Below are 26714 nucleotides of genomic sequence, written 5' to 3' on the forward strand. Positions count from 1 at the left end.
TCTAATGGAGAAGTTTTAGCTTGGGCAGATGAAGCCCTGGAGACTGATGGTGGGGATGGCTGCACTCTGATGCGAAAGTGCTTGATGGTGTACTCAGATGTGGTTGAGATGGTAAAGTTAAAAAACACACAAACAGCCGGGCCGTGGTGGGCCACACCTTTAATCCCAGCACCAGGAAGCAGAGGCAGGTGGATCTCTGCGAGTTCGAGGACAGCCTGGTCTATATAGTAAGTTCCAGGCAGCCAGGGTTACACAGTGAGACCCTATCTATAAGAAAATAACAGCAATAATAATTAGAAAACACATTCATTCTTTAGAGACTACTACAGGTGAGTTGAAGCTAAACTGAAGCAGTCACTTTGAATTGAATTATTCTGCACTTGGAATCAGCAAACAGGGTCGCTTCCTACTTGAAGCCACATCCTGAGCTGTGCACTGTGAACACTGTGGACAGTGGACAAGGGTATGGGTGGTCCAAGCACGCACCTGTCCCTGAAGTGAAGTTAAAAAAAAAAAAAAAATCAAGACACCTTGAAAGCTTCCCAGATTTCTGATTTAGAAGACTGTGAAAGACTGACTTCCAACACTGGTGAAGGTTGCAGGCCACACCACGAGTACCTGAGCTGTGGCCACAGCCCCAAAGCCTGCGGTAGGAACTGTGGCTTACGCTACCCTTCAGGAGAATTTATTTGCCTCTCAACTGACAGGCTGAGCGTTCTTCTCCAGGGCCGCACAAGGCTCAGCTGCCAGCTCTCAGTGGTCTTTGAAGTTGGCCTTCCTTTTCTCCACAAATGCGTCCATTCCTTCTCTCCGGTCATTCTGGCAGGAAAAGGAAGAAGGGAGGTGAAGTTTGCGTCTTCCTGGTGAGCCCCTCAGCTAACAGCCTGCATCTCGAGGTGGTCTTCCGTCCTCCTCCTTGTCTGCTTTCCAGGCTCATCAACAGGACGGTGATTTTGCAGTGTGCCCACCAGCAGCCCATGAAAGATGGGATTCCCCACAAACAGTGCTATGCTTGGAGACGGGGGATGTATACCACTCAGGACACAGTCCATCGGGAGCCATGACACGAGCACCATTAACTCGTGTTCACAGCACCTCTGGATCTGGCGGGGTCTGAGCTGGGAAACTGTCAGAGCTGTGGGGCAGCAACAGAACTCTGCTTTACACCTGCCTCTTCCCTAGCCTGTGGACACACTATGTGCACACACCTTCAATTCTTCCCTAGGGGCCCAAACCATTTAAAAGCTTTTAAAAAAAAATTTTTTTTTTTTGTGTGTGTGTGTGTGTGTATGTGTGTGTGTGTGTGTGTGTGTGTGTGTGTGTGTGTGTGTGATGAGTGTGTGCAGATAATTGCAGGTGCAGCACAGAGAGCAAAGGTATGATATCATTCTGGAACTGGAGCTGCAGGTGACTGTGAGCCATCTGATGTGGGTGCTGGCAAGTGAACTCAGGTCCTCTGGAAGAGTAGTACATGCTCTTAAATGCTGAGCCAGTTTTTCAGCTCCTTAACTTTTTTTTTTTTTTTTAAATAAAACACTTAGCACTGGACCAGTGGTACAAAGGATAATTCATCTGATGATCAGAAGACTCTAGATATGAGCTTTTGATAAGAGGTGAACTGTAGCCAAACATGGTGGCATACTCCTTTAATCTCAGCATTCAGGAGGCTGGGGCAGGTAGAGTTCTGTGTTCAAGGCCAGTATGGTTTACATACTGAGTTCCAGGCTAGCCAGGGCTACATAATGAGACCCTGTCTCAAAAACAAATAAATAAATAAAATAAAATAAATAGGGTTGTGGGATAGTAGTTAGAGATGGCCCAGCAGTTCAAAGCACTTGTTACTCTTGAATAGGATCTGGGTTTGGTTCCCAACACTTCTACGGTGGCTCACCACAGTCTGTAATTTCAGTTCCAAGGTATCCAGGGCCCTTTTCTGGTCTCCGCAGGCACCAGACATGCATGCAGTATATTTACATACATGCAGGCAAAACAGGTATACATACAGGATAAATAATATTTGGAGATGGTTGCTCTGTGTGTTCACAGGCTGGTCTCAAACTCCTGGTCTCAAGCAATTCTCCTTGTCCCCTGGCTCCTAAGTTTTGGGATTACTGTGCCCAGCTACAAATTCCACTTTAAATACAGAAGCTGCTGTTTAGTGGTGTAATTCACGGGGCCCTTTTGCAGTAAGAAATTCTCTACAGCTTCTGCAACAGAAAGGAACTCGAATCCTAAGCAGGATACTTGTTACTCACAGTGGCAAAGGTAGAATAGAAGAGCTTCTTCTCCAGCTTATTTCCTTCTGTTAAGGTCATTTCAAAGGCTGAAAAAGAAGCCCCGGAGTTACAAACTGAAGTGCTGAATGTGGGGGCACCCATGCCGAGCTGACTGTGATCCACAGAGAGGGCTACAGGCTGTGTGGCCCCCATGCTGATTCGGCTCTCCCCACTTCTCACATGCACGGCCCATGCTGAGGTAGCCATGGAAAAAACTGCTCTCTTGGGCCTCCCAAACACCTTGGTGGTAGTCCAGGGCCCTCAGAAGGGAAAAAGCACCAGAAATGGACAAAGGACAAATAGCAGAGCCTATCCAGCCATGAGGACCTGAGGTGGCTGATAAAACAGAACACAGAAGCCCAGTAAAGCATGAAGAATGGAGGAGAACAGCTAGGCGGCAGGGACAGCATCTGCTCTGGACCTTCTTTTCCAGTGCAGAACTCTGTTCAGTGGAACACTGATGTGGAAGACCGAGCTGTGACTGCCGCTGCGATCTTCCTAGAAGCCTCAGGTGCTCCCTATGTGCTCCACACACAGCTGGCTCTTTAAACACCAGCACATCTGGTCATGGCCAGCAGCAACCCTGAAGGGCTGGTGACCCTTCTGGAGGTAGCAGCAACCTTTCTAGGTCACATCTTTTGCCCCTAAGCTGGCTCTACATGTGACACTGAGCAGAAACACAGTGCCATTCCAAATGCTGAGATAAACTATTACATTAAGACTCCATTCCTGGGGCTTGAGAGATGATTCAGTGGCTAAGAGCACTTGCGCTCTTGCAGAGAACCCAGGTTCCCTTCCTAGAACCCACAGGGAAGTGCACAGCTGTCTGTAGCTCCAGTTCCAAGGGGTCCCATGTCCTCCGCTGCACCATGCACATGTGTGATGTACACACATATATGCAGCTGAATACTCATTCACATAAAATAAAAATAAGTAAAATCTTTGAAACAACCACAAAAACTCCATTCAGGTCTTTGTACCTATTTAACAAGCTGGGTATCCCACAAATCCTTTTAACTCCTGCTCTGTTATTACCTTGTAGGTCTTATACCTATTGGTCACAAGATTAAACAGGCTAACTGCTAATTTCTGCTTTTGTATGAAATGCTTGCTTGGACAGCTGAGGCACCTACCTGCTGGATGTCTGTTACAAAATCAGGTCTTACCTAGAGGATTCTCTCAGGTTTGGTCCTGGCCAGTCTCTTTAATAAAAAGCCTCTAATTTACTAAAACCAAAACTTGAGTCAGACTGGTGACTCTCTGAACAACACCAAGCCCTCCAAAGGCTCTCTAGTGAAAGGCACACCCACCCACATACATACACACATGTATATAAATCCACACACATGTTAATAAATAACTAAATGAATTTTTTTAAAAAAGACTCTGCTATGGGATGGTCTGTGTGTCAAATTGCTCTGATTGGTCAATAAATAAAATACTGATTGGCCAGTGGCTAGGCAGGAAGTATAGGTAGGACTAACAGAGAGGAGAAAAGAAAGAACAGGAAGGCAGAAGGAGTCACTGCCAGCCGCCGCCAGGACAAGCAGCATGTGAAGATGCCGGTAAGCCACGAGCCACGTGGCAAGGTATAGATTTATGGAAATGGATTAATTTAAGCTATAAGAACAGTTAGCAAGAAGCCTGCCACGGCCATACAGTTTATATGCAATATAAGTCTCTGTGTTCACTTAGTTGGGTCTGAGTGGCTGTGGGACTGGCGGGTGACAAAGATTTGTCCTGACTGTGGGCAAGGCAGGAAAACTCTAGCTATAAGACTCCATGCTTGGTGTTGTGATACATGCATCCAATCCTAGCAACTGAGGGAGGTGGATCCAGAGTTTGAGGACAGCTTCAGTGATAGAGTAAGACCTCGCCTCACAATCCAAACAAAGGGCTCAGCCAGATGGCTCAGTGGATAAAGGCCCTCGTTGCCAAGCCTAATAACAACTGGAATTCAATCTCTGGAACCGATATGGTGAAGGAGACAACTGACTCCTCAAATTATTTCCTGACCTCCACATGTGCACTATGGTATAACCCCTCAATAAATTAAAATGTGAAATGAAGAAATAAATGAGTACGTTTAAAGAGAAGAAGAAAGAAAAGGATGAGGCAGCTCTGAGGAATGAGCTGAGAGCTGATGAAGATGCTTCTCACGAGCTGTGCCACTGCAGACACCAGGCTACGGCCCATTTGCATAACCAGAGCATGGGCTCCAGGTCCTCGGAGACACTTTCCCTTGAACCACAGACCAGTGACTTCAGGGGCTGTGGCTCCATTCTTGGTCTTGCCTGACACTGCATCGCCATTATGTCCTAGGACTGGCCCAGTCTTGGGTCTTGGTATTAAGAGATACTCAGAGTATCTTGACAGACATTTGAGTGACCAAAACCTGGAACACTATGGCAAACTACAATTCCGAGAACTTTCCCATTGCTGCCTGGGACAAGGTGGGGTAATCTGACCTTACAACTTCATCTATGCAGTCCTGTGGACTCTTCCCATTTTCTTTTCCCAGCAGACCCCTACCTGCATTCACAGATTCTTTCGCCATGGCTACTATAATTTTGGAATTGCTGGCAATTTTTTCTGCACATTGGATGGCCTCTTCAACCAGTGTCTCAACAGGAAAAATCTTGCTTACAAGACCTAAAATAAGAAAAGTATGAATAGCATGCAGGAATAGCATCGTCCACTTCCTCTAGAACCCAATGACACCGAGAGGCAAGTCCTCTGGGGCCTAAACAAGGGATGGCTATCCCCAATAGTGGGTGACTCTGTGCTCTCCACTGCTAGGTTACAGTCCCTAAACTCTAAGTTACACAGGCCATGCTCTCTACAGGATCAAATGGCACAGAGAACCTGAGGTTTATGGTCACTGCCAAGGGCACGGAAAGGGCTGGCCTTTAAGGGCCTTCAAAGGGCAGTGGGAAGAGATGTTTTGTTTTGTTTCCTTTTTGTTCTTTTTTTTAAGACAGGGTTTCTCTTTAGCTTTGGAGCCTGTCCTGGAACTCACTCTGTAGACTAGGCTGGCCTTGAACTCACAGAGATCCACCAGCCTTTGCCTCCCAAGTGCTGGGATTAAAGGCGTGTGCCACCATCGCCCATCAGGAAGAGATGTTATTATTTCTAACCTAAACATATGTTACCACTCTCTTGTGCATAACATATTTCAATATATAAAACCCAAATGCCAGAACCTTAGGGCTGGCTCTAAGGTCAGTTACCCATGGGGACACCAAATACAGCCCAAGTCTCCCCCAGCTCACAACATTAGACACCACCTGCTTGCTTGGCATCCTGGGCTGAAATGCGGTCACCAGTGAGGACCATCTCCATTGCTAGTGACTTGCCAACTGCACGAGTCAGTCTCTGAGTGCCCCCTGCACCTACAGGGAGAGATTTGTGGTCTTAGTGGCTCTTTGTCAAGTGGCATTGAGAAGAAACTCAGGTCTGGGATGCAGCCCAGTGACAGGTTTAGCATGCACAAGGCCCTGGGTTCCTTCTCAGCATTAAAAAGGAAGAAATAAAAATTAGATTGGCTCTTTCCCCACCATCCTAGAAGGTTCTAGGTCTCCCTGAAAGCATGTGCTGGACCAAGTCCCAGCATCAGTCATCTTCTCTACAGACCTGAATAACAATATTGAACCCACTGTCCAGGATCTCAGAACAAGCCTGGTTAAACCCAGAGAGCAGTGGAGGCCTCCTCTCTGAGTGCGGTCTCTTTCCTGAGGGCTCAAGTCTTTTCTCTTTGAGGGTTCACCTTCTCCTGCCAGGTCTAGCAGGTGGCCCTCTCTGCCCCCCCACCCCCAAGCAATGGGATTGCTTTCTCAACATCTCAGAGCTTTCCCAGGCAGTGGGGAGTGAGAATTCCACAGTCTGATGTGCTGAACTCAGGAAGGCCAGCGACATAGGAGTGTACAGAGCCAGAGTCATATGGGACAGAGTTTTTGGTGCAAGCCCATGGCTACTCATCTTTCTCCCAAGCTCTGGGTGTACAAAACTCTTAAGGGTATATGAAACATGAGCAGGAGAGAACCGCTGTGGCTAAAAGCCAGTGTCCACTACGTGTGGCATTGTCAGATTCAGGATCTGTATATTCATAAGAGCTGGACATGGCCTGAAGCTCACAGACTGTGCTGAGCTTCATCTGCTCTGTCTTTCGGGTTCTAGTTGGCAGAGAGAAAACTGAACAGACAAGAGCTGTCCATCTGGGGCCTGTGTTTGGATGCAAGCCATGGTGCTGAGACTCAGGCTTGCCTTGTTACAGCTGACACATTCTCACCTGGGATGGTCCCCAGCAGGATTTCTGGCTGTCCAAACTGGGCTTTCTCACCGGCATAGATGATATCACACATCATGGCAAGTTCACAGCCCCCACCAAGCTGAAAAAAAAAATTGTTCATAAGACGGTGGATTTTACCAGAGGATCCCAGGCAGAAAAATCACTCTATTTGCTTAAGGAACTTTTCTAAAACCATGAAACAGAGTCAGATAACAGCAAATGTTAACCTAGCAGGACAAAACTAGATTAAAGTGGTAGAATAAATATAAGAGAGATGCTGCTTACCAGGGGCTTGTAGACTTTTATGCAAAGGGCCAGGCAGTAAAGACTTTTGGCTTTGTGGTGAATAACTCGGCCTAACACAGTGACTCAAAATCAGCTAGACAGGACAAGGACGTGAATGTGGGTAGCTGACCACCCTGGGGGCGGGTTTCACTAAATAATCAGCATGTGTAATAATTATAGGTTTTTTTTCCACTAGTCCTGCATTTCTCAATGGCCTAGTGAAGCAGGAACCCTAGTGTGCACACAGACAAAGTACTCACAGCCTTCACACGTGTAGTATAGCCACTGTAGCAATTGAACAGAAACAGAAAAGCTCATTAACACACCTGGGAATTAGTCAATGAGCCTCCTTCAAACAAAGCAATTACCAAAAGACACCATGGGCCTTTTAAAGACCCGGATCTTTGCTATACTTTATTTACACAAGCATAGTTCCTTCCACCTTGCACAGGAGACCTCTGGGGCTGATACTTACAGCATAACCATTGACAGCTGCAATGACTGGCTTCTTGACCCGGGTGATCTGGTCCCAGTGGCTCAGGAACTTGCTGCTGTAACAGTCCTGGAATGTCTGGTTCTGCATTTCCTTGATGTCCGCTCCAGCTTGAGGCAGACAGAAGTAAGGATCCAATGACCAGACATCAGAGAACTTCTCAGTCCTGTACCCCCATGCACAGGGCCTGGGGGCACTTCCCACAATAGTGGGAACAGCTGACACATGGACCAACAACTCACCAAGCTGTCTGTTATAGCACGGTAATGTTGGGGATTTTGGCAGGCAGTAGATGCCAGGTACACTCAGAGGAGGCTGGGCTTATGCTGGTTATTTCACCTGACCAGTGAGGACCTGAACATCCCTGAATGTTCAGCACACAGAACTGCTCTTCTACACAGCTTACTTTACATGTTAGTATATCCTAAGCCACCCCTCCCACCACAGAGAAACTGGTCCATTCTGCTGCTTCCCACAGGCCACAGCATCCCCCCTACCCTCTACCACCATGGCTGCCCAGCACACCTGCAAATGCCTTCTCCCCACCAGTGAGCACAATGGCCCCCACAGCAGGATCTTTCTCAAAGGTCTCCAGTGCTTGGTTGAGCTCCTCGATCAGGCCATTGCAAAGTGCGTTGAGTGCTTTGGGGCGGTTTAACTGGATCAGGCCCACGCTGCTATTCTTTCCTTTCTTTTCTGTGATGATGTACTGAAAGTTAGCACCTGGGGCGAGAGGACGAAAGCGGATTGTCATCATAAAGATATTAAAGGCACTGTGGTGGCCAATCGTGGCTGTCAACTTGACCACATCTGGAATCAACTAAAACCCAAGCAGCGCAAGCTACCCGTGGAGGATTTCCTTAGCTGGATCATTTGAGATAAGAAGACTGGGCCACACCTCTGGTGGCAGCCTACATAAAAGTACATGGAAGGAAGCTTTTACTTTTTGCCCTCATTCTCAATGGCAAGCTCATCTAATCTATTCATTTTCCCCCCAAAGATGTATTTATTTATTATGTATACAGTGTTCTGCCTGCATGTATGCCTACAGGCCAGAAGAGGGCACGAGCTCTCATTACAGGTGGTTGTGAGCCACCATGTGGGTGCTGGGAATTGAACCCAGGTCCTCTGGAGCCAGTGCTCTTAACCACTGAGCCATCTCTCCAGCCCCAATCTAATCTATTCTTAGGCATTCCTTCTCTGGTGTTCGAGCCTATTTCTTTGTGATTCCAATGTACACTGAAGACCCTCAGCTCTCTAGGACTTCCCTGGGCTCCAAAACCAGATTGAGATTGCTGAAATATCCAGTCTCTTGGACTGAACACCTACTGAATCCTTGGCCTTTTCATCAGAGGACAGCCATTGTTGGACAATTCAGACTAAAGCCTGTAAGCCACTCTAATAACCCCCTTTAATATATATGTATATTATACATTAGCAAATATAATATATATTCAGTTGATCAGTTCTGCTCTGTTACAGAACCCTGACTGATACAGGCACAGACAGGGGACTCTGCACCATCCTTACCGTGCCAGCCTGGAGCTCTCGCTATGATCTACCTAGGCATGACGGCAATGGCACACACCTTTAATCCTAGCACTCAGGAGGCAGATGCAGGTGTATCTTTGTGAGTTCCAGGCTAGCCTGGTCTAGTTCCAGGCCAGCCGGAGAGCTACATAGTAAGATCCTGTCTCAAAAAACAAACAAAAATAACAAAAAAAGAAAACCCTAGCACAGTCACCCCCCCCACACACACACACATCCACACCCCATATGCCAGCACTTTCTAGACCATGACACCAGGTGAAAGCAGGACAGAGCCTAGGGCTTGCTAGAGCAATAAGTCTGGTGGGACAGAGGCTCATGTGAAGCACCATTAGGTGACCTGGAGGAGCAGCCAATTAAGACTTGGGGGGTGCAGGCCATGGATTTAGGAGGAGGAAGATAGGCCTGAAAGTGAGGGTCTGTATTCTGGGTATTTTGTTCCTTAATACAGTGCTTGTGTGAAGTAACTTAAGTGTAAGGTGCACTGTTGAACAGTAGGATGCCTGCCATTCAGTGGAGCCAGGACTGGACAGCCAATCCAGGTTGAGGTTCAGAAGCCCTAGCTAGCCTCAGGGCATGGCCAAGAATCCCTGGTAACACTGGAACACCAGATGGCTGCAGGAGAGTCAGGCCAAGGAGAGAGAAGGCAGGGACTATCCGGCTGGCTGGGAAGGAAAGTGGGTGTGTCAGTATGGTCGTCGCTGATTGGACGGTGTGAAGGACAGGCTCAGGCGAGGGCAGTGGACCAAGAGGGACTGGACAGGAGGCACTGTAGACAAACCTTCCCCAATACTCAGCCTGCCTTGCTTAACCTACCTTCACAGTCTCTTAAAGCTACCTAAATGCACATGGAGTTCCCAGTTGGCTAGAGGTCCTGGCACTTACTGAAGTTCTAGGGTTGAGAAGTTGCCATTACAGCCAGGGCCCTCCCAACAGACAGGGCTTCTAGGTGCTAAGCTCGGGTTGGACTTGTTAGGTGAGAGACTAAGATCAGATTAAGGGGGTCAAGAATAGAGTGGGGTATGGAATTAGGTAAGGGGTCAGGCGAGCAGTGGAGGTGGGGGCTCCGAAGGAGGAGCAAGGGTGGGAGGAGCTTCAAGCTAGGAATCTGGGTTTAGTAGTGGGGATAAGCACTGGAATCCAGGGTCTAGGTACTTCAGAGTCAAGCGTTGGGAGTGCATGCTTGTGGAAGTGGAGGTCAGACAAATGATCTGGAGTTAGGAGAGACGGTCCAGGATCAAGCGAGGGTGCGTGGAGGCTGGGGTTTAAGAAACCAGCCGGAGGCTTCGAGGAGAGAGTCCACCCAAAGTGAGGTGACGGACCCCGCCGGTGTGCGCACTCACCCGAGGCGAAGCGCCGAAGTTCTGGGTAGCGGACCGAGGACAACAGCGAGCTGCAAGCTCGGAACAGCAGAGCACGCAGGGCCGCCATAGCGTAGAGACACTAGTCCCGCCTGCAGAATCGCCCCGCCTGCAGAATCGCTCCGCCCCAGATCCCCGGCTAGCCGGAGACGGAAGCCGAAGGGGACAGACGGGTGACCCGGGCCGGGTGATGCCGTAGGCAGGGTGGGGCGGGGTGGGGAGGATGGTCGCCGATGCAGGGCTGCAGTTCTTTGAGAAGGCTGCTAATTGCTCCGCGTTGGTGTTGTGCCCATGGCTGGTGCACAGTACCAAGGGACAGGCTGGAAGAGGCAGCTGAGTCTTTTCCCCTGCGCTTGCCTGTGCTGTTGGTTTTGACCGCTGGAAGGCGTGATTGTAGATGTAGCCGTAGAGCGTAAAGCGGTAAAGTGAGAGGCATTTTTGTTTAGTTTTGTGACAGGGTCTCACTACATAGCCCTGCTTGGCCATGTGGGCCAGGCTGTCTGCTGGTCTCACAGAGATTCGCCTGCTTCTGCCTCTCAAGTTGGGGGATTGAAGGCATGCGCCACCATACTCTGCTCGAGAGGCATTACGTGGCAGCTAACTAGCTTCATAACACCAGGTTAGGAATAGCTGTGTTTTTTCAAGATGGGAAGACTCACATAGATTTCAAAGAAAGCCGAGGTTTGGTTCACGTAAATTATCTTGAATTATAACTTTGAAATGTTTAGCAAGTATGAATTAGGTCTTTATTTGTATTCTTGCCCTGGGCCTGCAAACACTGGGATAGCATCTACAGACAAAAGCAAAATTGATAATGAAAAGAAAACAATTCAAACCAAGAGAAAGTCAGCAAACTTTATTTCAAGACTAAGGTAGAATAGAAACAGAAACAGATCACCAACAAACCTTTGCTGATGAGGGGCTTTATATAGGCATAGGCCAAGCTTCCGTGACAGCAGTTCCAAAATGAAATGGCTCAAACACAGGGATTGTCTAGCAACGCAGGGCTGTTGTTGAGATCAGGGGCTACTGTTCTCTGAGTTTAGGGACAGAAGAAGAGTGAGAGTATTATATTTGTCAGGGTTCTCTAGAGGAATAGAATCAATAGAAGGTATTTCCCCTATCTCCTTACATGCATGGGCATACCTGGCCTGAGAGGAGAGATGCGGTATCACATGTGAGGATCACTGGCTGGGTGGGGCCTGAGATGACTTCTAGACACAGCTCGACCCCAGTATCCAGTGTTTGGCACCTGTCTATAAAACCTTTGGTGGTTCTGTGGGCTTGGAACCCCTGATCACAAGGGGTCTGCTGCATATGACCCCAGGGTAAAGAGGCAAAATGAAACAGTCTTTCTTCAGCAGGAGGCAGGATGATCACACTGCTTCTGCCTGTTCCTGGGGGAGGTTCCCATGAGAGAAAGGGGAACAGTTTCTGGGGTACCTGCCTGGAGGAAGGGATGCCCCCATGTCTCTCAGGGTTCCCTGTGCATTCTGGAGCTTGCAGGCTGTGGTCCAGTTAGTCCAACAAAGACTGTCTCCTGATGAAAAGTTCAAGAATCCGCCGGGCGGTGGTGGCGCACGCCTTTAATCCCAGCACTTGGGAGGCAGAGCCAGACGGATCTCTGTGAGTTCGAGGCCAGCCTGGGCTACCAAGTGAGTTCCAGGAAAGGCGCAAAGCTACACAGAGAAACCCTGTCTCGAAAAACCAAAAAAAAAAAAAAAAAAAAGAAAAGAAAAAAAAAAAGAAAAGTTCAAGAATCCAATACGTCCATAAGGCTGGAGGGCTCAGCTGGTCAGAACAGTCAGAATCCAGAAGAAGTAGGCTCTAATAGCAGTGAGGGAATGTCTCAATAGCAGGATATGTGAACTGGCCAGTGAGAATGAGGGTGGACAGGCCAAAAGCAAAAGCTTTTTTCTTCTATGTCCTTTACATAGGCTGCCACAAGAGGGTGTGGCCCAGATTTCTTTTCTTTCTTTCTTTCTTTTTTTTTTTTTTTGGCTTGCATGTTTGTTTGTGTGAGGGTGTTAGATCCCCTGGAATTGGAGTCACAGACAGTTGTGAGCTGCCATGTGGGTGCTGGGAATTGAACCTGGGTCCTCTGGAAGAGCAGCCAGTGCTCTTAATCACTGAGCCATCTCTCCAGGCCCAGAGGCCCAGTTTTAGGGTGGTCTTCCTACCTCAAATCATCCAGTCAAGGAAAACCCCTCACAGATGTGCCCTGTGATGTAGTCACACTGCCGAACAAGAAGAGCCACTCAAGGATAAACTGGATTCCACCAAAAACTTCTGTTTCAAAGGAAACCATCAAGACTGGGGACACAAGACACAAGCAAGATGAGAGAAAAGTCTCTGCAAGTCTTACATCTGGTAAAGGCCTTGTGTCTAGAATATCCAACACACTCTTATGACCCAATAGTAAGAGTCAATTGAACTGTAAAGAACAAAGGATGAACATGCATTTCTTCAATAAAGATGTAATGTCTGAGGGATATGAGAAGATACTCAACACCGTTAGTCATTAGGGAAATACAAATCAAACCCACTTCATACCTATAAGGTTGCCCGTAATAAAAAGTTAACAGTAAGTGTGGGAGAGCATGTGGAAAAGCTGGAGCCTTCGACGTTGGTGGTGTTGTGTGTGTGTGTGATCTTTCTGGAATAAGTACTCAGACAGCAATGAAAGTGGAAGAGAGGAGATGCCAGTGGACTGAAGCCAGGACGGCCCCTGAAAGGCTTACAGCCAGGGCTAGTTTGTTTTCATTTTATCCTCTAAGACCGGGGTGGGGGTGGGGTGGGGGAGCAGGCAAGCAAGCGAGGTTTTACAGAAACCTATGTGGCAGTCAGCAGGTTGTTAAGGGGGAATGACCCATTGTTTCAGCGATTTCTCTAGGTCGTTCTGTTCCAGACAGCAACTGAAGCCATGCTTGGCAAATAGGCAGTACAAGCAATGCTTTATGTAAATCAATAAATAATCGCTATATCTAATAATTGCTCTTTCCTACTATTTGACTTCAGTGGTGGGAGTACAAGTTGGTGTGGTCACTTTGCCTTTGTGAGGTGTATGTGTGTACATGTTGTTGGAGATTGAACTCTGGCCTTGCACAACATGGCCACAACCACCAGCCCTAAGAATGGCCACTTTGGAAGCCTGCCACTGTCTTAAAAGTTAAAACAGCAAACCCACTTTTAGGTGCATACCCAAGAGACATGAAAACACAGCCTCACAGCAGCTTGTAGGTACATAAGCAGCATTAGTCACAAGGACCAAAAAGTGGAAATAGCCTAAATGCCCATCAAAGATCCTATGTTTGTATAGTGGACACCTTAGATTTTTTTTTTTAAGACAGGGTCTTCTATATTACCCTTGCTGGCCTGGAATCTGCCTATCTTTTGTAGGTGGATTTTTTTTTCTGTCCCTCCTGCTAGCTCCCAAATCGCCACATGGAGACTTATTATTAATCATGAGAGCTTGGCCGATAGCTTAGGCTTGTTACTAACTAGCTCTTACAACTTAAATTAACCATTTCTATCAATCTACTTTTTGTCTTGTGGCTTTATTACCTTTACTATGTACTGCCCATGTTGCTTATTCTCTGTCTGTCTGTCTACTCCCCCTTTCCTCTTCCCAGTGTTCTCTGTGCCTGGAAATCCTAGGTACTGGATGTTCAGCTTTTTATTAAACTAGTCACAGTGACATTTCTTTACACAGTGCAAAGGAATATTTCACAATAGTCTTTGTTTCACAAATGCTGGCATTAAAGGCATGTGGTACCACACTGGGCCAATGGATGCCTTTTAATATGTTAGAATATACTGTGGGAACTGAAGGTACAGCTCAGTGGTAACATTCTTGCCTAGCGGTGCCCAAAGGCTTGAATTCCACTCCAATATATGATGAAAAGGAGTAAGTACTGATATACAATGTAATGTGGAAAAACCTTGAAAGCATCATGATCAGTGACAGCCATTCACAAAGGCCTCATCCTGTCTAACTAACTCTTCATATGAACCATCCAGAACAGGGTGATGAAAACATTTTAGACTTTGTTGTGGCTGTACAACTCTGCCAGTATGCTGAAAGCCACTGACTGGCTCATGCACATGATGTGGGTGAAGTTCATGCAAATTCTATATTGATAAGTCTTTCTTTAAAACAAAAATGAACAAGCTTGGTTGGTTAAGTCAGTCACAAAGGAGGAATCATCTGTGGTGTCAAACGTGGCATGTGACTATATCTGCCTAGTCTCCAGTGGTCTGTTTATGGGCATGTGACTACCTCAGCTGCAGGGCAGCCTTTTGATACAGACTGTGGTGCTACATCCAGGAGACAAGAAACACTACTGTCCCTGCCCTGTACCATAGTGTTATTACCAGGCACTTCATTCAAAGTTTCTACCTTGCTGGGCAGTGGTGGTGCACGCCTTTAATCCCAGCACTTGGGAGGCAGAGCCAGGTGGATCTCTATGAGTTCAAGGTCAGCTTGGTTTACAGAGTAAGATCCAGGACAGGCACCAAAGCTACACAGAGAAACCTGTCTTGAAAAACAAAACAAAACAAGTTTCCACCTTAATTTTCTTGTATCCCAAAGAAATTAAAATAGGAATTGGAAAATGAAAATAGTTGTATTTGCAGACTATGCCTTCCCTATAGCAGGGTTACAATTGTATAGGAAAGGTCAGGCATGGTGGGGTACACAGCAACCCCACTAGGGAAGTTCAGGAAGGAGGGTCAGGAGTTCAAGATTAGTCATGCCTACATAGCAAGTTTGAGGCCAGCCTGGACTATATAAGCCCCCTTTAAACCCTCCCAAACAAAAAAAAAAACAATTTTATAGAAAAGATGAAAGAGAAACCAAAAATATACACACCAACCGAGACAGGTTAATCTATCCAGTCTGTGCTCGAAGGGAAGGGTACTGGGTCCCAAGCTCTTCTCTGTTAAAAGAATTTTTAAAGATCTCTTATTTATCTTTTAACAGTTTCATAGTATAAATGATGTATCTTGATGACATCAATCCCTAACTATCTTTCCCACTTCCCAAAGCACCTTCAACGCATCCCCCTTCCCCTTTAAGGCTCCTCCTCCTTTTTGCAACCCACTGTGCCCAATTAGTGCTGCCTGTTAGAATGTTGATAGATATTGGCTTGATCTTGTGTAGGTCATCATTGCTGCAGTGTGTTCATGATCACAGTGGCCCTACCATGTCCATAGTTTTCATAGCATGCCTCTCCATCCTCTGCTTGTTACATTTTTTTAATTTAAAATTTTTATTAGCTTTTAATTCATGTGTGTATGCATACCATGTATGCATGGGTGCCCACAGAGGCTCGAAGGGAGAATCAGATCCCTGAAGCTAGAGTTATAGGTGCTTGGGAACCACCTGGTGTGGGTGCTGGCCTGGGAACTGAACACCAGTTCTCTGGAAGAGCAGTATGTGGTCTCTCAACCCCAGGGCTCATATGTTCTTTCCCTTCCCTCTCCTTGATGTTCCCTGAGCCTTGGAGGTGGAGGATGATACAGATGCTCTATTCAATGTTGTCACTTGGACTAGTTGTGAGTCTCTGCATTAATTGCTGCCCACTGCAGAAGAAACATCTCTGGCCAAGGTTGAGAACAGCACTAACCTGTGAGTAAAAACATAAACATAAGCCAGATGGTGGTGATGCACACCTTTAATTTCAGCACTTGGGAGGCAGAGGCAGGCAGATCTCTGAGTTTGAGGCCAGCCTGGTGTATAGAGTGAGTTCCAGGACAGCTAGGGCTATACAGTGAAATCTGTCTCAAAAACAAAAACAAAACAAATAAAAAACCCAAATCAACCAACCAAACAATAGAAAAAAAAAAAAAAAACAACAGACAACCAAACAGAAACATTTAGAAGGCAGTTTGACAACGTGAAGATTTAGCAAGATGGCAGTAGGTCCCTCCTTCCCCCTAGGGCTCAAGACCTCCTAAACTTTAGATCTGGTTTACAGTAATAAGCATGAATTCTCTCCTTTGGAGCAGGTCTTTAATCTAATCCAGTTGGTTATCTTTATAACCTTTGTGCTCTACTGGGCCAGTGGGCACATCTTACTTGGCAGTCAGTGTTGTAGCGTGTGGGAATTGACACTGATGACTTTTCTCCTACAGCGGCATGCATAGCAACTTTTGGCACTATGGAAACTAGCCAGCAGGTAGGAAGTTTTCGCATCAGTTCCAACTTGATTTTCTCTGTCCGGTGAAACCAAGTTGTTAACAGAAGTTTTAAGACTGGGTAGAGGAAAATAGTGGGTATTAAAGGCTGGCATTTTGAGTGAACCAGGCCTGGTAGAGTTCTTTGTCTCTAGGTCCATTTCTTTGATAGATGTAGGGTGGGATGTCTTTGCTATCTTTTCTTTGGGGGTCAGCTTCAGCTCCCAACTCCCAAGAGCCTGTTAAACACACTAACTGTGCAAGTGAACAAGGGTGATGTTCTAAGAGCTGAGTGGAGAGCACATACCACCTGCTCTTTAGAATATACCTTCTCCAGAAAGGGATTCCCGCATAGGATCACGATTCCCATCCCTGTCAGAGCCATCACCCCTTATCCGTAGCATACAACTGGTGAGTTTTATTTCCCTACACCACTTCTACTTGCTCTGAGTGGGCGGACTGAGTGAATGGGGCAAAGACATATTGCCCCTCTGTTGTTTGCTTGTTTTTTACTCTTTTGGGTGGCCCACAACCCAGCTCTCAATAATAAATCACACATGGAGGCTTATTCTTAATTATTAACACTTGGCCTTAACTTGGCTTGTTTCTTGTCAGCTTTCTTTAATTTTAAATTATCCTGTCTATCTTTTGCCTCTGGGATTTTCCCGATCTCTTACTTCTGTAAATCTTACCCTGGCTTGCTGTGTAGCTGGGTGGCTGCCCCCCTGATGTCCTCCTCTTTCTCTGGCTCTTTCTTCTTTCCTCCCAGATTTCTCCTTCTATTAATCCTCTCTGCCTACCAGCCCCACCCATTTCTCTCCCCTGCCTCACTATTGAGCGTTCAGTTCTTTATTAGACCATTAGGTGTTTTAGACAGGCAAAGTAACACAGCTTCACAGAGTAAACAAATGCAACATAAACAAAAGTAACACACCTTAATATTCTATAATACCCCAAGCTCTGCTGCTCTAGAAGAGCTTGGCCAGATCAGTGTTCTCAGCTTAAAGGATCCCTGTCTTCACGCTTAGAGTAAGCATGGGGGTCAAGGACTACACATTTCCTAAGCAGGTTCCACTGTGAGCTGATACTCTAGTAGAAAGGAGACTAGAGCTATGGTGCACTCTCTGCTTATAGGAGCCAGGAAGGATGCCTCTGGAAGACCAAGTACCCTTGTAGGGATGCTGGCTCACATTGACCTATGGCAGCCACACCCACACCCCTCTTAAGGCGATTGTGGGCGGATCCAAACAGGAGGGGCGCGGCTCAGAGCACCTGGAGCTTGGGCGCATCCGGGAGCCACTAGCCTACGTGGATCACACAGTGCTGACACAGTGCAGGCCACGGGACATCCACCTCCCTCTCTTCGGGTCCAGTTCCGAATGTTCATCAAGGCTGCGGGGACCTCGCCTGCCGCCCGCCTGGTCCCTCTGGCTCCCCATAGGCTCCACTCCTCACCCCACCCCCAGCCCCACGCACACTCTCTTGCTCCTTCCCTACATAGCTCCACCTAGTTCCCCGCCTCTGGCCCCGCCCCGCCCGCCTCCGCTGGGGCGGCCTAGGGCCACCGGTCGCTGAAGGACCCTGAGCAAGCTATGGCTTCCGGCGGCCCGCGGGTGCTGGTGGTGGGCGGCGGCATCGCTGGACTGGGCGCTGCGCAGAGACTCTGCAGCCATCCGGCTGCTCCACACCTGCGGGTCCTGGAGGCCACTGCAGGCGCTGGCGGCCGCATCCGCTCGGAACGCTGCTTCGGTAACCGCCCCTTGGGCCCCTTGACTGACCCCGGACCCCATCCGACTGGTACTGATCCAGGAAGCTTTTTCAGTCTCTTGGGGGAAAGGAACACACACCCACGTTCACCGGACCCCGAAAGTGAACTGCCCAAAGCTAGGAGAGTACACACCAGGGAAGGCAACCCTGCAGTTTCCTTGCTCAGCCCTGGGGGTTCCTCTCGGTTTCTCTTTAAGTGTCCTCCGAAGCCGGTACAGGCCGACTTGCCTCTCCCCAGGATTTCCCTAAGCTTGATCTGGCCAAGCCTTGCCTTTGGGAACCACTTGCCCCTGAGGGATCCTGAGGTCCTGGGATACAATGGGACCGTGTGACTCTCAAGATGTCCTCGAGAGTATGCTTGGGAAAGGGTGGGGCTGATTTTTCTGGAGAGGGAACTTACAGGTAGCGTTTCCTGTGTCCTCCTAGGTGGTGTAGTGGAGCTGGGTGCACACTGGATCCATGGGCCCTCCCAGGGCAATCCTGTCTTCCAGCTGGCTGCGAAGTTCGGGCTCCTGGGGGAGAAAGAGTTATCAGAGGAGAACCAGCTGGTGGAGACAGGAGGGCACGTGGCCCTGCCCTCTGTGAGCTATACCAGCTCTGGAACATGTGTGATCCCGGAGCTGGTGACAGAGATGGGCAATCTGTACTATGGACTAATAGACCGAACCAGAGAGTTCCTGAATGCCCCTGAGACCCCAGTGGCCAGCGTTGGAGAGTTCCTGAAGAAGGAGCTAAGTCAGCAGGTGGCTAACTGGACTGAGGATGAGGACACCAAGAAACTCAAGCTGGCTATCCTGAATGCCTTCTTCAATACAGAGTGTTGCGTGAGCGGCACCCACAGCATGGACCTGGTGGCCCTTGCACCATTCGGGGAGTATACAGTGCTGCCGGGCCTGGATTGCACCTTGGCTGGGTATGGGTCACAGCTCTGCCAGCTCTGCCCATCCTGTCTGGGCAGAGGCACTAGGCTGGAGAAAGGAGGGAAAAAGGAGAGAGAGGAGGCCCGGAGCGGGCAGGTGAGGGAACTGCCCTCCCCATTCAGAGAAATTGGTTGCTTTTTTCTCCTAGTTCTGTTTGTTTAAGCAAGAATGTTTCTAGGAAATTGAGAAGGAAATATCTTGAATGCTCATTTCTTCTGATTTCCTGAGGCCTCGAATGTGCCAGGTGTTACACAAGGGGCTTCAGGTACAGAGGAGCTAGAAGGTTCCTCCCCGATGGTCGACAGGGCTGTGCCTGTTGCCAGGCACATAAGCATTTGGTAGGGCTGCCCCCCACTCCCCCAATCAAGCCCAAGGCTTCTGTTCCGCTGGTAGGCATTTGTGACTCAGGAAGTGCACAAATATGGGGCTGGTGTGGTAGTGGGGAGCTCTCATTCTCATGTGGCCTAGTCAGTTTTGTGACCCTCATTAGCCAGGAAGTAGATGTTAAATGGTCTTGTGTTTTAAGGGATTGCCCCACCAAGGCACTCTGCCTCTGCCTCCCTTTCTGGCTCTGAGTAATGCTCCCATTGAGGCTGGTGGGTAGCACCTTGGATGGCCTATTTCTGCCATGGCTACCCTTCCAGGGCCTGGTTTGCCACATATCGACTTCTGTCTCTTCTAGTGGTTACCAAGGACTTACCAACTGCATACTGGCTTCCCTGCCCAAGGATTCGATGGTTTTTGACAAGCCGGTGAAGACCATTCACTGGAATGGGTCCTTCCAGGAAGCTGCTTTTCCAGGGGAGACCTTCCCTGTGTTGGTGGAGTGTGAAGATGGTACCCGCCTGCCTGCTCATCATGTCATCGTCACCGTGCCCTTAGGTAGAACTCACTTTTTCTGATCGAGTTTTCTGTCTCTATCCCTACCCCAGGCACCAGTGGCCCCTGGCTTTTCCTACCCTCCCCTGGCTCTGGGTATTTGCTCAGCTGTTGACTTCATGTTTTCATCTAAGGATTTTCAGATGGATGAAAGTACTCTATCACATTTTGTAACACTGAGTGCTGGGGTTACAGGCATGAGCTGCCACACCTGGCTAGTACTTTCTTGTGTAGAGATGTCATTATTAATAAATACTGGTGGGAGTTTAGGAGTTCTCACTTCCCTGTTTCACATGGTGTTTACATGTAAATTTCCAAGTACTTCTGTGGCTACCTCTTCATAGATTGAGGAACAGTTTGTTCTTGAAGACCTAGATAGAATGCCTCCTCTCCCATGCCCACTGTGTATGGGGAAATTGTCTCTGTCATGTGCCTGCTCGTGGCCTTGCTGGCTTCCTGTTCTACTGATTTCCTTCCTTCCTTTTTTAAGTTTTAATTTTTATTTTGAGACAGGGTCTCACCATGTACCCCTGGATGGCCTGGAACTCACTGTGTAAACTAGGCTGGTGTCAAAAACTCAGATCTACCTGCTCATGCCTTCCACAGGCTGGGATTAAAGCCTTGCCCTTCCTTTCCTACTGGCTTCAAGCTAATGTTCTCTCCTCTGCTTTGACTGTTGTTTGTCTGACTGTGGGATAATTTTTTTTTCTATTTAGACTCGTCTAAGTGTGTTCAGTGACAGAGTGCTTGCATGTATGAGGCCCCGGGTTCAATTTCTAGCACATAAAAGGCAAAACAAGCCTTCTGGGTGAAATTTGTGTGGTGACTACTACAGACTGACCCTGAGCAGTATGACTGGCAGTTAGAAGTGGAAGGTCAGGAGTGAGATGTCCCCACAGAGTCTGTGACGAGGGGGTCTGTAGTACTCCTCCAGTATTTGGTAGCAGTCAACCTTGAGTCCTGATGGTCCAGCCTTTGGAATTTGTCTCCAGGGACCTGAATAAATGTATGAGATGCTTAGAAGCCCTTTGTACAATCAAGTCAGGTTCCTGTTGATGGAGATTCTAGTTAAAACGTATCTTTTTGCTGTCCTGGAACTCACTCTGTAGATCAGGGCAGCCTCTAACTCACAGAGATCCTCCTGCCTCTGCCTCCCGAGTGCTGGGATTAAAGGCATATACCACAGGACCTGTATCTTAAACCACATCCAATTCTGAATTGCAGGTTTTCTCAAAGAACATCAAGATACCTTCTTTGAGCCACCACTGCCTGCCCAAAAGGCAGAAGCCATCAAAAAATTAGGCTTTGGTACCAACAACAAAATCTTTTTGGAGTTTGAGGAGCCCTTCTGGGAGCCCGACTGCCAGTTCATCCAGGTGGTATGGGAGGATACATCACCCCTACAGGACACAGCCCTCTCACTCCAAGACACCTGGTTCAAGAAACTCATTGGCTTTGTGGTCCTGCCTCCTTTTGAGTATGTATGCATCGAGGAGCTCTAGGGAATCTCTCACCTGCTTACTCACCTTAGCCTGTTGGAGGACCCAGCTGTGTGTGCTTCGTTACCAGTGTTTCTGAGGGTTTCACTGGAGGAAGGACATGAGCCCCCAAAGTGTTGGTTACGTACTGCAGCCTGGCTCCCTGAGAGACAAGCGGAGGCCAGGAATGTCTTCTTGGATTCCTGGAATGTCTGGTCTTAAAAAAATATATTGAAATTCTGTAGGAAGTTGTGATTTGTATATACAAAGATATTTGAAGTATGGATCTGTCTATACCTGAAGAAGTAGTACTTAAATGGGATGGAAAGACCCTTCTACATAATGGAAGCAGAGACCCACAGTTAACCAGGCATGGTGATATACTCCTGTAATCCTTATACTAGGTAGGCTGAGGCAGGAAGAACATGAGTTTGAGGCTAGTCTGGGCCATATAGTGAAATCCTATCTACAAAAGATAGACAAGACCCACAGATGAAGGTCTCAACTTATGACTCAGCCATCCTATAAAGCAGTGTACATGGACTAGGTACTAATTCAGGAAGTATCACCATGCATGGTCTCGGACGGGACTGATTCTGATAGCATCAGAACACATGAACTAATGTCGTGTGGAGGAAGAAGTCCTCATTCCACTTAGAGACCTGGCAGGAAAGGGCCGTGTTCTTAGCCTAAAAGACTAAGTGGCAGCAGAAGCCCACAGCTGCAGAGCAGCCTTCTGCCTGGGAGGGAAGGAGGGAGAGAGGGAGCCATTTCATAGGAGTGCAACTGACTTTCAAGGAGTGTGGAAACAGGCCATGGCTGCCGTGGACTTAGACTCCGTGTCCCACTAGCATTGAAAAACAACATTTTCTGAAAAATCACATGAATATTATTCCCTTTTTCTTAAGATTGGTGTGTGTGTGTGTGTGTGTGTGTGTGTGTGTGTGTGTGTGTGTGTGTGTGTTTGCTCTGCATGTATGTCTGTGCACCACGTTCGTGCCGAGCTTGAGGAGGCCAACAGAGGGCAACTCCCTGGAACTGGAGTTAGAGAGGGTTGTTAGCCACAATGTGGGAGCCAGGAATTGAACCTTGGTCCTCTGGAAGAGAAGCCAGTGCTCCTTTACCGTTAAGCCTTCTCTCCCACCCTGCTGTTCATTTTTCCTAACCCCATATCTGTCTAGATAAAGTTCAGTATAAATGAGGTCGGAAGCAGCTGAGACTCCTGTGTCTTCTGTTAGGCCACGTATCAATGAGCATTGAAGACAAGCAAAACTCTGCCACCTTTTAAATTCAACTCATTTGAGAAAATATGTTCCCCCCACCATGTGTGTTTGTATATATGTGTGTATGCTTACTATGTGTGGAGGCCAGAGGTTGACTTCAGGGATCTTTTCCTGTCACTCTCTACCCAGTTTTTCAAGACAGGGTCTCTCATGGAGCCTATGGCTAATTCACTGGCTTTTACCTTGGCATAATTTGTGTCATTCAGAAAATGTTGGTTCATGCAGTAATGTCCAAAGTTAAGTTTATCAATATCACCCCTGATATCTGAAGACTGTCAGTAGCATGAAGCTGTGACACTGTTGGCAACATATACAATTTTGCTGAAATTCCAGGTTTTGCTTGAGAACTTAGATTTCATTGTTATCAATATATACTGTGCACTTTTTTTCCCCTTAGAAAGTATCTGCTCAGTATCATGGTTGATGAGGTGTCCCTGTATATAAAGAAGAGGTGTGTGGAGGAAGTGCTAGGTCTGTTAGCCCCAGACTCACTGACGGCATTCTAAAAGTTCTTTATGTCTCTTCTTATTTCTTCACACAGATATAGGAAAGTGCAGCCAAGGGCCAAAATTTAATAAAACCAGCAGCTTTTACTATTTCACCAAGGAACTTTTCAGGTGAAATCAGAACCCTTCACCCCCTCCCCCACCGTGCCTGGTGGTGAAGAACATGGAGCCTACTGGTGTGGCTCATTGAGGCTTCCATTCTCGGAGGGATGGTTTACCAGCTCTTCTCTTGCACATTGGTACAAGTGACGAAGTGGAAGCAGCACATCACATGCTGCCTTAGTGTTGTGTAAATAGCTGAGACCCTGGGAGAGCTCTGGGGGACTATTCTGGGTGGTGTTGGCCCTGGCGTAGTGTGGGTTGTGGCCAGCTGATCCGTCTCTATCTTTCTGTGCATACAGGTCTTCACATGTGCTCTGTGGGTTCATTGCTGGCCTTGAGTCAGAGTTTATGGAGACTCTGTCAGATGAAGAAGTGCTTCTTTCTCTAACCGAAGTACTCCGGAGAGTGACAGGTACTCCCCAGCCACATGTTCTTATTGGCCAGTTTCTAAAGAGGAAGTAAACCCAGAACAGGGAAGAATGGATTCTGCTCTGCACATTTCCAAGACAGCCTTCTTCCTAGGCAGTGGCCTAGTAATGGTGTGCAAACACTTGCTAGTTTTATTTTCTAAAATCTTTCACCCAAAACACATGCAGTTGTCCCTAGTTAGGTGCTTTCAGGTAGGGAAACTGAGGCTCAGAAGGGCATGTCAGTTCACTTTCACAAGGCATCTCATGGTGTTGCTTATTGGCACCAGTGGTCCCTGTGAGGTGCTGGAAGAGCAGCCGAGACAGGATGCCTTAGGAAAACACATATTGGCTTGGTTTTCTTCCAGGTTAGTGAGAGTTCTGGGTTAATGTGCCGCATCTCTGTGTTTCAGGAAACCCACAAATGCCAGCGGCCAAGAGTGTGATGAGGTCTCGTTGGCACAGTGCCCCATACACCCTAGGTTCCTACAGCTATGTGGCTGTTGGCAGTACTGGCGATGACCTAGATCTGCTGGCTCAGCCCCTCCCTGCTGATGAAACTGGTACCCAGGTATAGTGGCCTGCCTTGGTGTGAGCCACTGGGGATCCTGCTGCTAAGGCCTAAACATGATGTGCTGTGAGTGATGGGTGGGGCAGTGATCTCAAAGACTCAGAGCCATTTTCTTTTGGAAAATAGGAGTAACGTAAAGTTGAATGAGCTGGCATATACTCATAATCTCAGCACTCAGTAGGCAGAGGCAGGAGGACTGTTTTGAGTCTACAGCCAGCCTGATCTATAGAACAAGTTTTGGACCAGCCAAGGCTAGTAAGACAGTCTCAACAAATTCAGACCCAAATGGAAAATGTGTTATTCATATCAGAATCACACATACCCACGGTTTAAGGACTTTCACAGTGCTTGCCACAGAATTAAAATGAAACAGAAGTAGCTGGTAGGAATACCATCTCCTCCCAGACTCTGCTTCCGGCTGTTTTAGTTCTTTTCTTTGTGTTGGGGATGAAGCCCTGAGCATGCCAGGCAGGTACTCTGCCACTTACTGGCACTTCCCACAGCTCTCCGTCTGATTCTAATAGTGAGAGCGCATGTTCACACCGTCACTTTAAGACATTTAGCTGGGCATGGTGGCTCAGGCCTTTGTAATCCCAGCTAGAAAAGTCACTACAGGTTCTAGGCTAGCCTGGTATACAAAGTGAGAGGTCAAGTCAAGCCAGCCAGAGCCACATAGTGAGACCCTGTTTCAAAACAATTTAATTATGGAAGTCATCAATTGTAGAGCAGTGGGTGGGGTAGTAGGTGCTCCACCCCCGGCAGGGTCTACCCATTGACCCTTAACTTATTGAGTATGTCTCCATGCAGATATCCCGGTGCGTATCTCTAAGACAGCAACTCAGGATCACCTGGTAGTCACTGTTCAGTTTCCCAGGTGTCTGTCTCATGGTCCTTGTCAGCTTGCTATTGCCAAGTCACGTCACTTTTGGTTGTAGGCAGTGACTCCTCACCACTGTGTGGTGTATTCGGTTCAGCCTCACTCTCCCATGGTAGTTCAGCGACCCTTCTGATCATGGTTCAGGGCCCCACCACCTGGGCATCTCTTCGGTCTCACACCTGCCTGGCGTGGGTAATGATGTCTTCTGCACATTTGCAGATGGGTGGCCAGGGGCTCGGTTTCCTGTGTGGTTCTCCATAGCTGTCCCGCTCTCATTGCTGTTCTAATCTGGTCTGTTTTCTGCAGCTCCAGATACTCTTCGCTGGGGAAGCCACACATCGGACATTTTATTCCACCACACACGGGGCCCTCCTGTCTGGCTGGAGGGAAGCTGATCGCCTCATTGGTCTGTGGGACTCACAGGTGCAGCAGCCCTGGCCCAGGCTGTGAGTGTCTGCTGCTCTGCTCTGCTGTCATGGGGGCCGACCGAACTCCTCCATCTGTTGGGTACATGATTTTCAGTCTGGTTTGAGGTTTGGGGATCTTACTGGTAGCTTTAATGTTGGGGAAGTGGTCCCATTTCTCATATCTGTTGTTGGAGCCTGGCTTGGTCTGATCATGGATGCCCCGCTGTGTTGTTGCACACATAAAGCAGTGAATACCGCCTGTGTCTAGAGTACTTCCCATACTGCATCCACTTCTCAGCCTGTTCCCATCCAAATCCAGGTCCCATCTGCCCCTTCTATCACCAGTTCATGGCTTTCCCCCCTGGGTTCTTTGGGCCTTAGGTTCTGTGGTTACCCTTTGTTCTGTTTCTGAAGGTGTTTCCACTACTGTTGTCCAGTGCCACAGTATGGCTAATGAACCTCCCTTTGATTGTTAATGGATCTGTGTCAGGTACCCTAGAGGGGTGTGCTGAATGAACGTGTAGAACTGAGAAGACTGGGTATGGTAGGGAAAGGCATTCTATCCTGGCCTGGCTTGGGGGTTTTTTGGAGGTGAAGAAAAAAATTGTTTATAAAGATTATTGGGGTAGCAGGTTGGCTAAGCACAGGGAGGTTATTGGGGAAACAGAATATGGAGGTGGGGTTAGGAAGGGTGCTGGGGAGCCAGGAGTGTTGGGGTAGACACGGGGAGTGTGTTGGGGAGCTAGGCAGTGTTGGGTAGGTCTCTTGGATACTTGGCAGTCTGTCTCACTGCATCCTCCCAGCAGCTTGAGGACAGGTCTCTTGCTTCCGCTTACAGAGGAGACAGAACACTTAGACTTAGTAACTCCCCATAATGCATCTGTCACAAGAGCTTGCACATCTCTGGATGGTAGAGCTGGAGAGGCTGGTGCAGCCACTGGGGTGGTGCTCCAGAGGGAGCTATGGGAACTGCAGAGACCCTTGTCCCACCCTTGCACAGTCCAGCTCTCTGCTTGGCTCCTTGTCCTTCAGGTCAAGGCTTCCCTTTACTCCACCTCACAAGTCTGTCAGGAAGCATGTTATATCATC

The 26714-nt window shown here is 48.0% G+C and overlaps 2 protein-coding genes across 3 annotated transcripts; one reads left to right on the top strand and one right to left on the bottom strand.

Moving 5' to 3' along the window:
• Positions 1–142: 142 nt before the first annotated feature.
• Positions 143–10389, bottom strand: Echs1 (enoyl-CoA hydratase, short chain 1). Its single transcript, XM_006987599.4, has 8 exons — positions 10234–10389; positions 7868–8065; positions 7325–7452; positions 6565–6664; positions 5564–5668; positions 4809–4928; positions 2256–2323; positions 143–819 (listed from the first exon to the last, which is right to left on the bottom strand). The coding sequence occupies exons 1-8, from the start codon at positions 10319–10321 to the stop codon at positions 754–756; spliced, it is 873 nt and encodes a 290-aa protein (XP_006987661.2). The 5' UTR covers positions 10322–10389; the 3' UTR covers positions 143–753.
• A 7276-nt stretch (positions 10390–17665) lies between these two features.
• Positions 17666–25882, top strand: Paox (polyamine oxidase). Of its 2 annotated transcripts, none has more exons than XM_006987600.4 (7): positions 17666–18177; positions 18622–19108; positions 19798–19997; positions 21219–21471; positions 23663–23775; positions 24184–24341; positions 25525–25882. In XM_006987600.4, exons 1-7 carry the CDS (start codon positions 18021–18023, stop codon positions 25666–25668), a joined length of 1512 nt encoding a protein of 503 aa, XP_006987662.1. In that variant the 5' UTR covers positions 17666–18020; the 3' UTR covers positions 25669–25882. The 2 variants fall into 2 exon arrangements, with proteins under 2 accessions (XP_006987662.1, XP_015861620.1); XM_016006134.3 differs by having other exon boundaries at positions 17894–18225.
• Positions 25883–26714: the final 832 nt, after the last annotated feature.

This window comes from Peromyscus maniculatus, chromosome 1 (genome assembly GCF_049852395.1).
Source record: "Peromyscus maniculatus bairdii isolate BWxNUB_F1_BW_parent chromosome 1, HU_Pman_BW_mat_3.1, whole genome shotgun sequence".
Taxonomy (NCBI): Eukaryota; Metazoa; Chordata; class Mammalia; order Rodentia; family Cricetidae; genus Peromyscus; species Peromyscus maniculatus.

Excerpts from the sequence above, each read along its gene's own strand:
- Echs1 (XM_006987599.4), bottom strand. The coding sequence starts at position 10,321 with ATGGCGGCCCTGCGTGCTCTGCTGTTCCGAGCTTGCAGCTCGCTGTTG. Across the intron at positions 7,453-7,867 it reads TGGGGAGAAGGCATTTGCAG|CTGGAGCGGACATCAAGGAA; the intron begins GTGTGCTGGGCA and ends GTCTGCCTCAAG. Across the intron at positions 6,665-7,324 it reads CAGCTGTCAATGGTTATGCT|CTTGGTGGGGGCTGTGAACT; the intron begins GTAAGTATCAGC and ends TTTTTTTTTCAG.
- Paox (XM_016006134.3), top strand. The coding sequence starts at position 18,021 with ATGGCTTCCGGCGGCCCGCGGGTGCTGGTGGTGGGCGGCGGCATCGCT. Across the intron at positions 19,109-19,797 it reads CTGGATTGCACCTTGGCTGG|TGGTTACCAAGGACTTACCA; the intron begins GTATGGGTCACA and ends TGTCTCTTCTAG. Across the intron at positions 19,998-21,218 it reads CATCGTCACCGTGCCCTTAG|GTTTTCTCAAAGAACATCAA; the intron begins GTAGAACTCACT and ends TCTGAATTGCAG.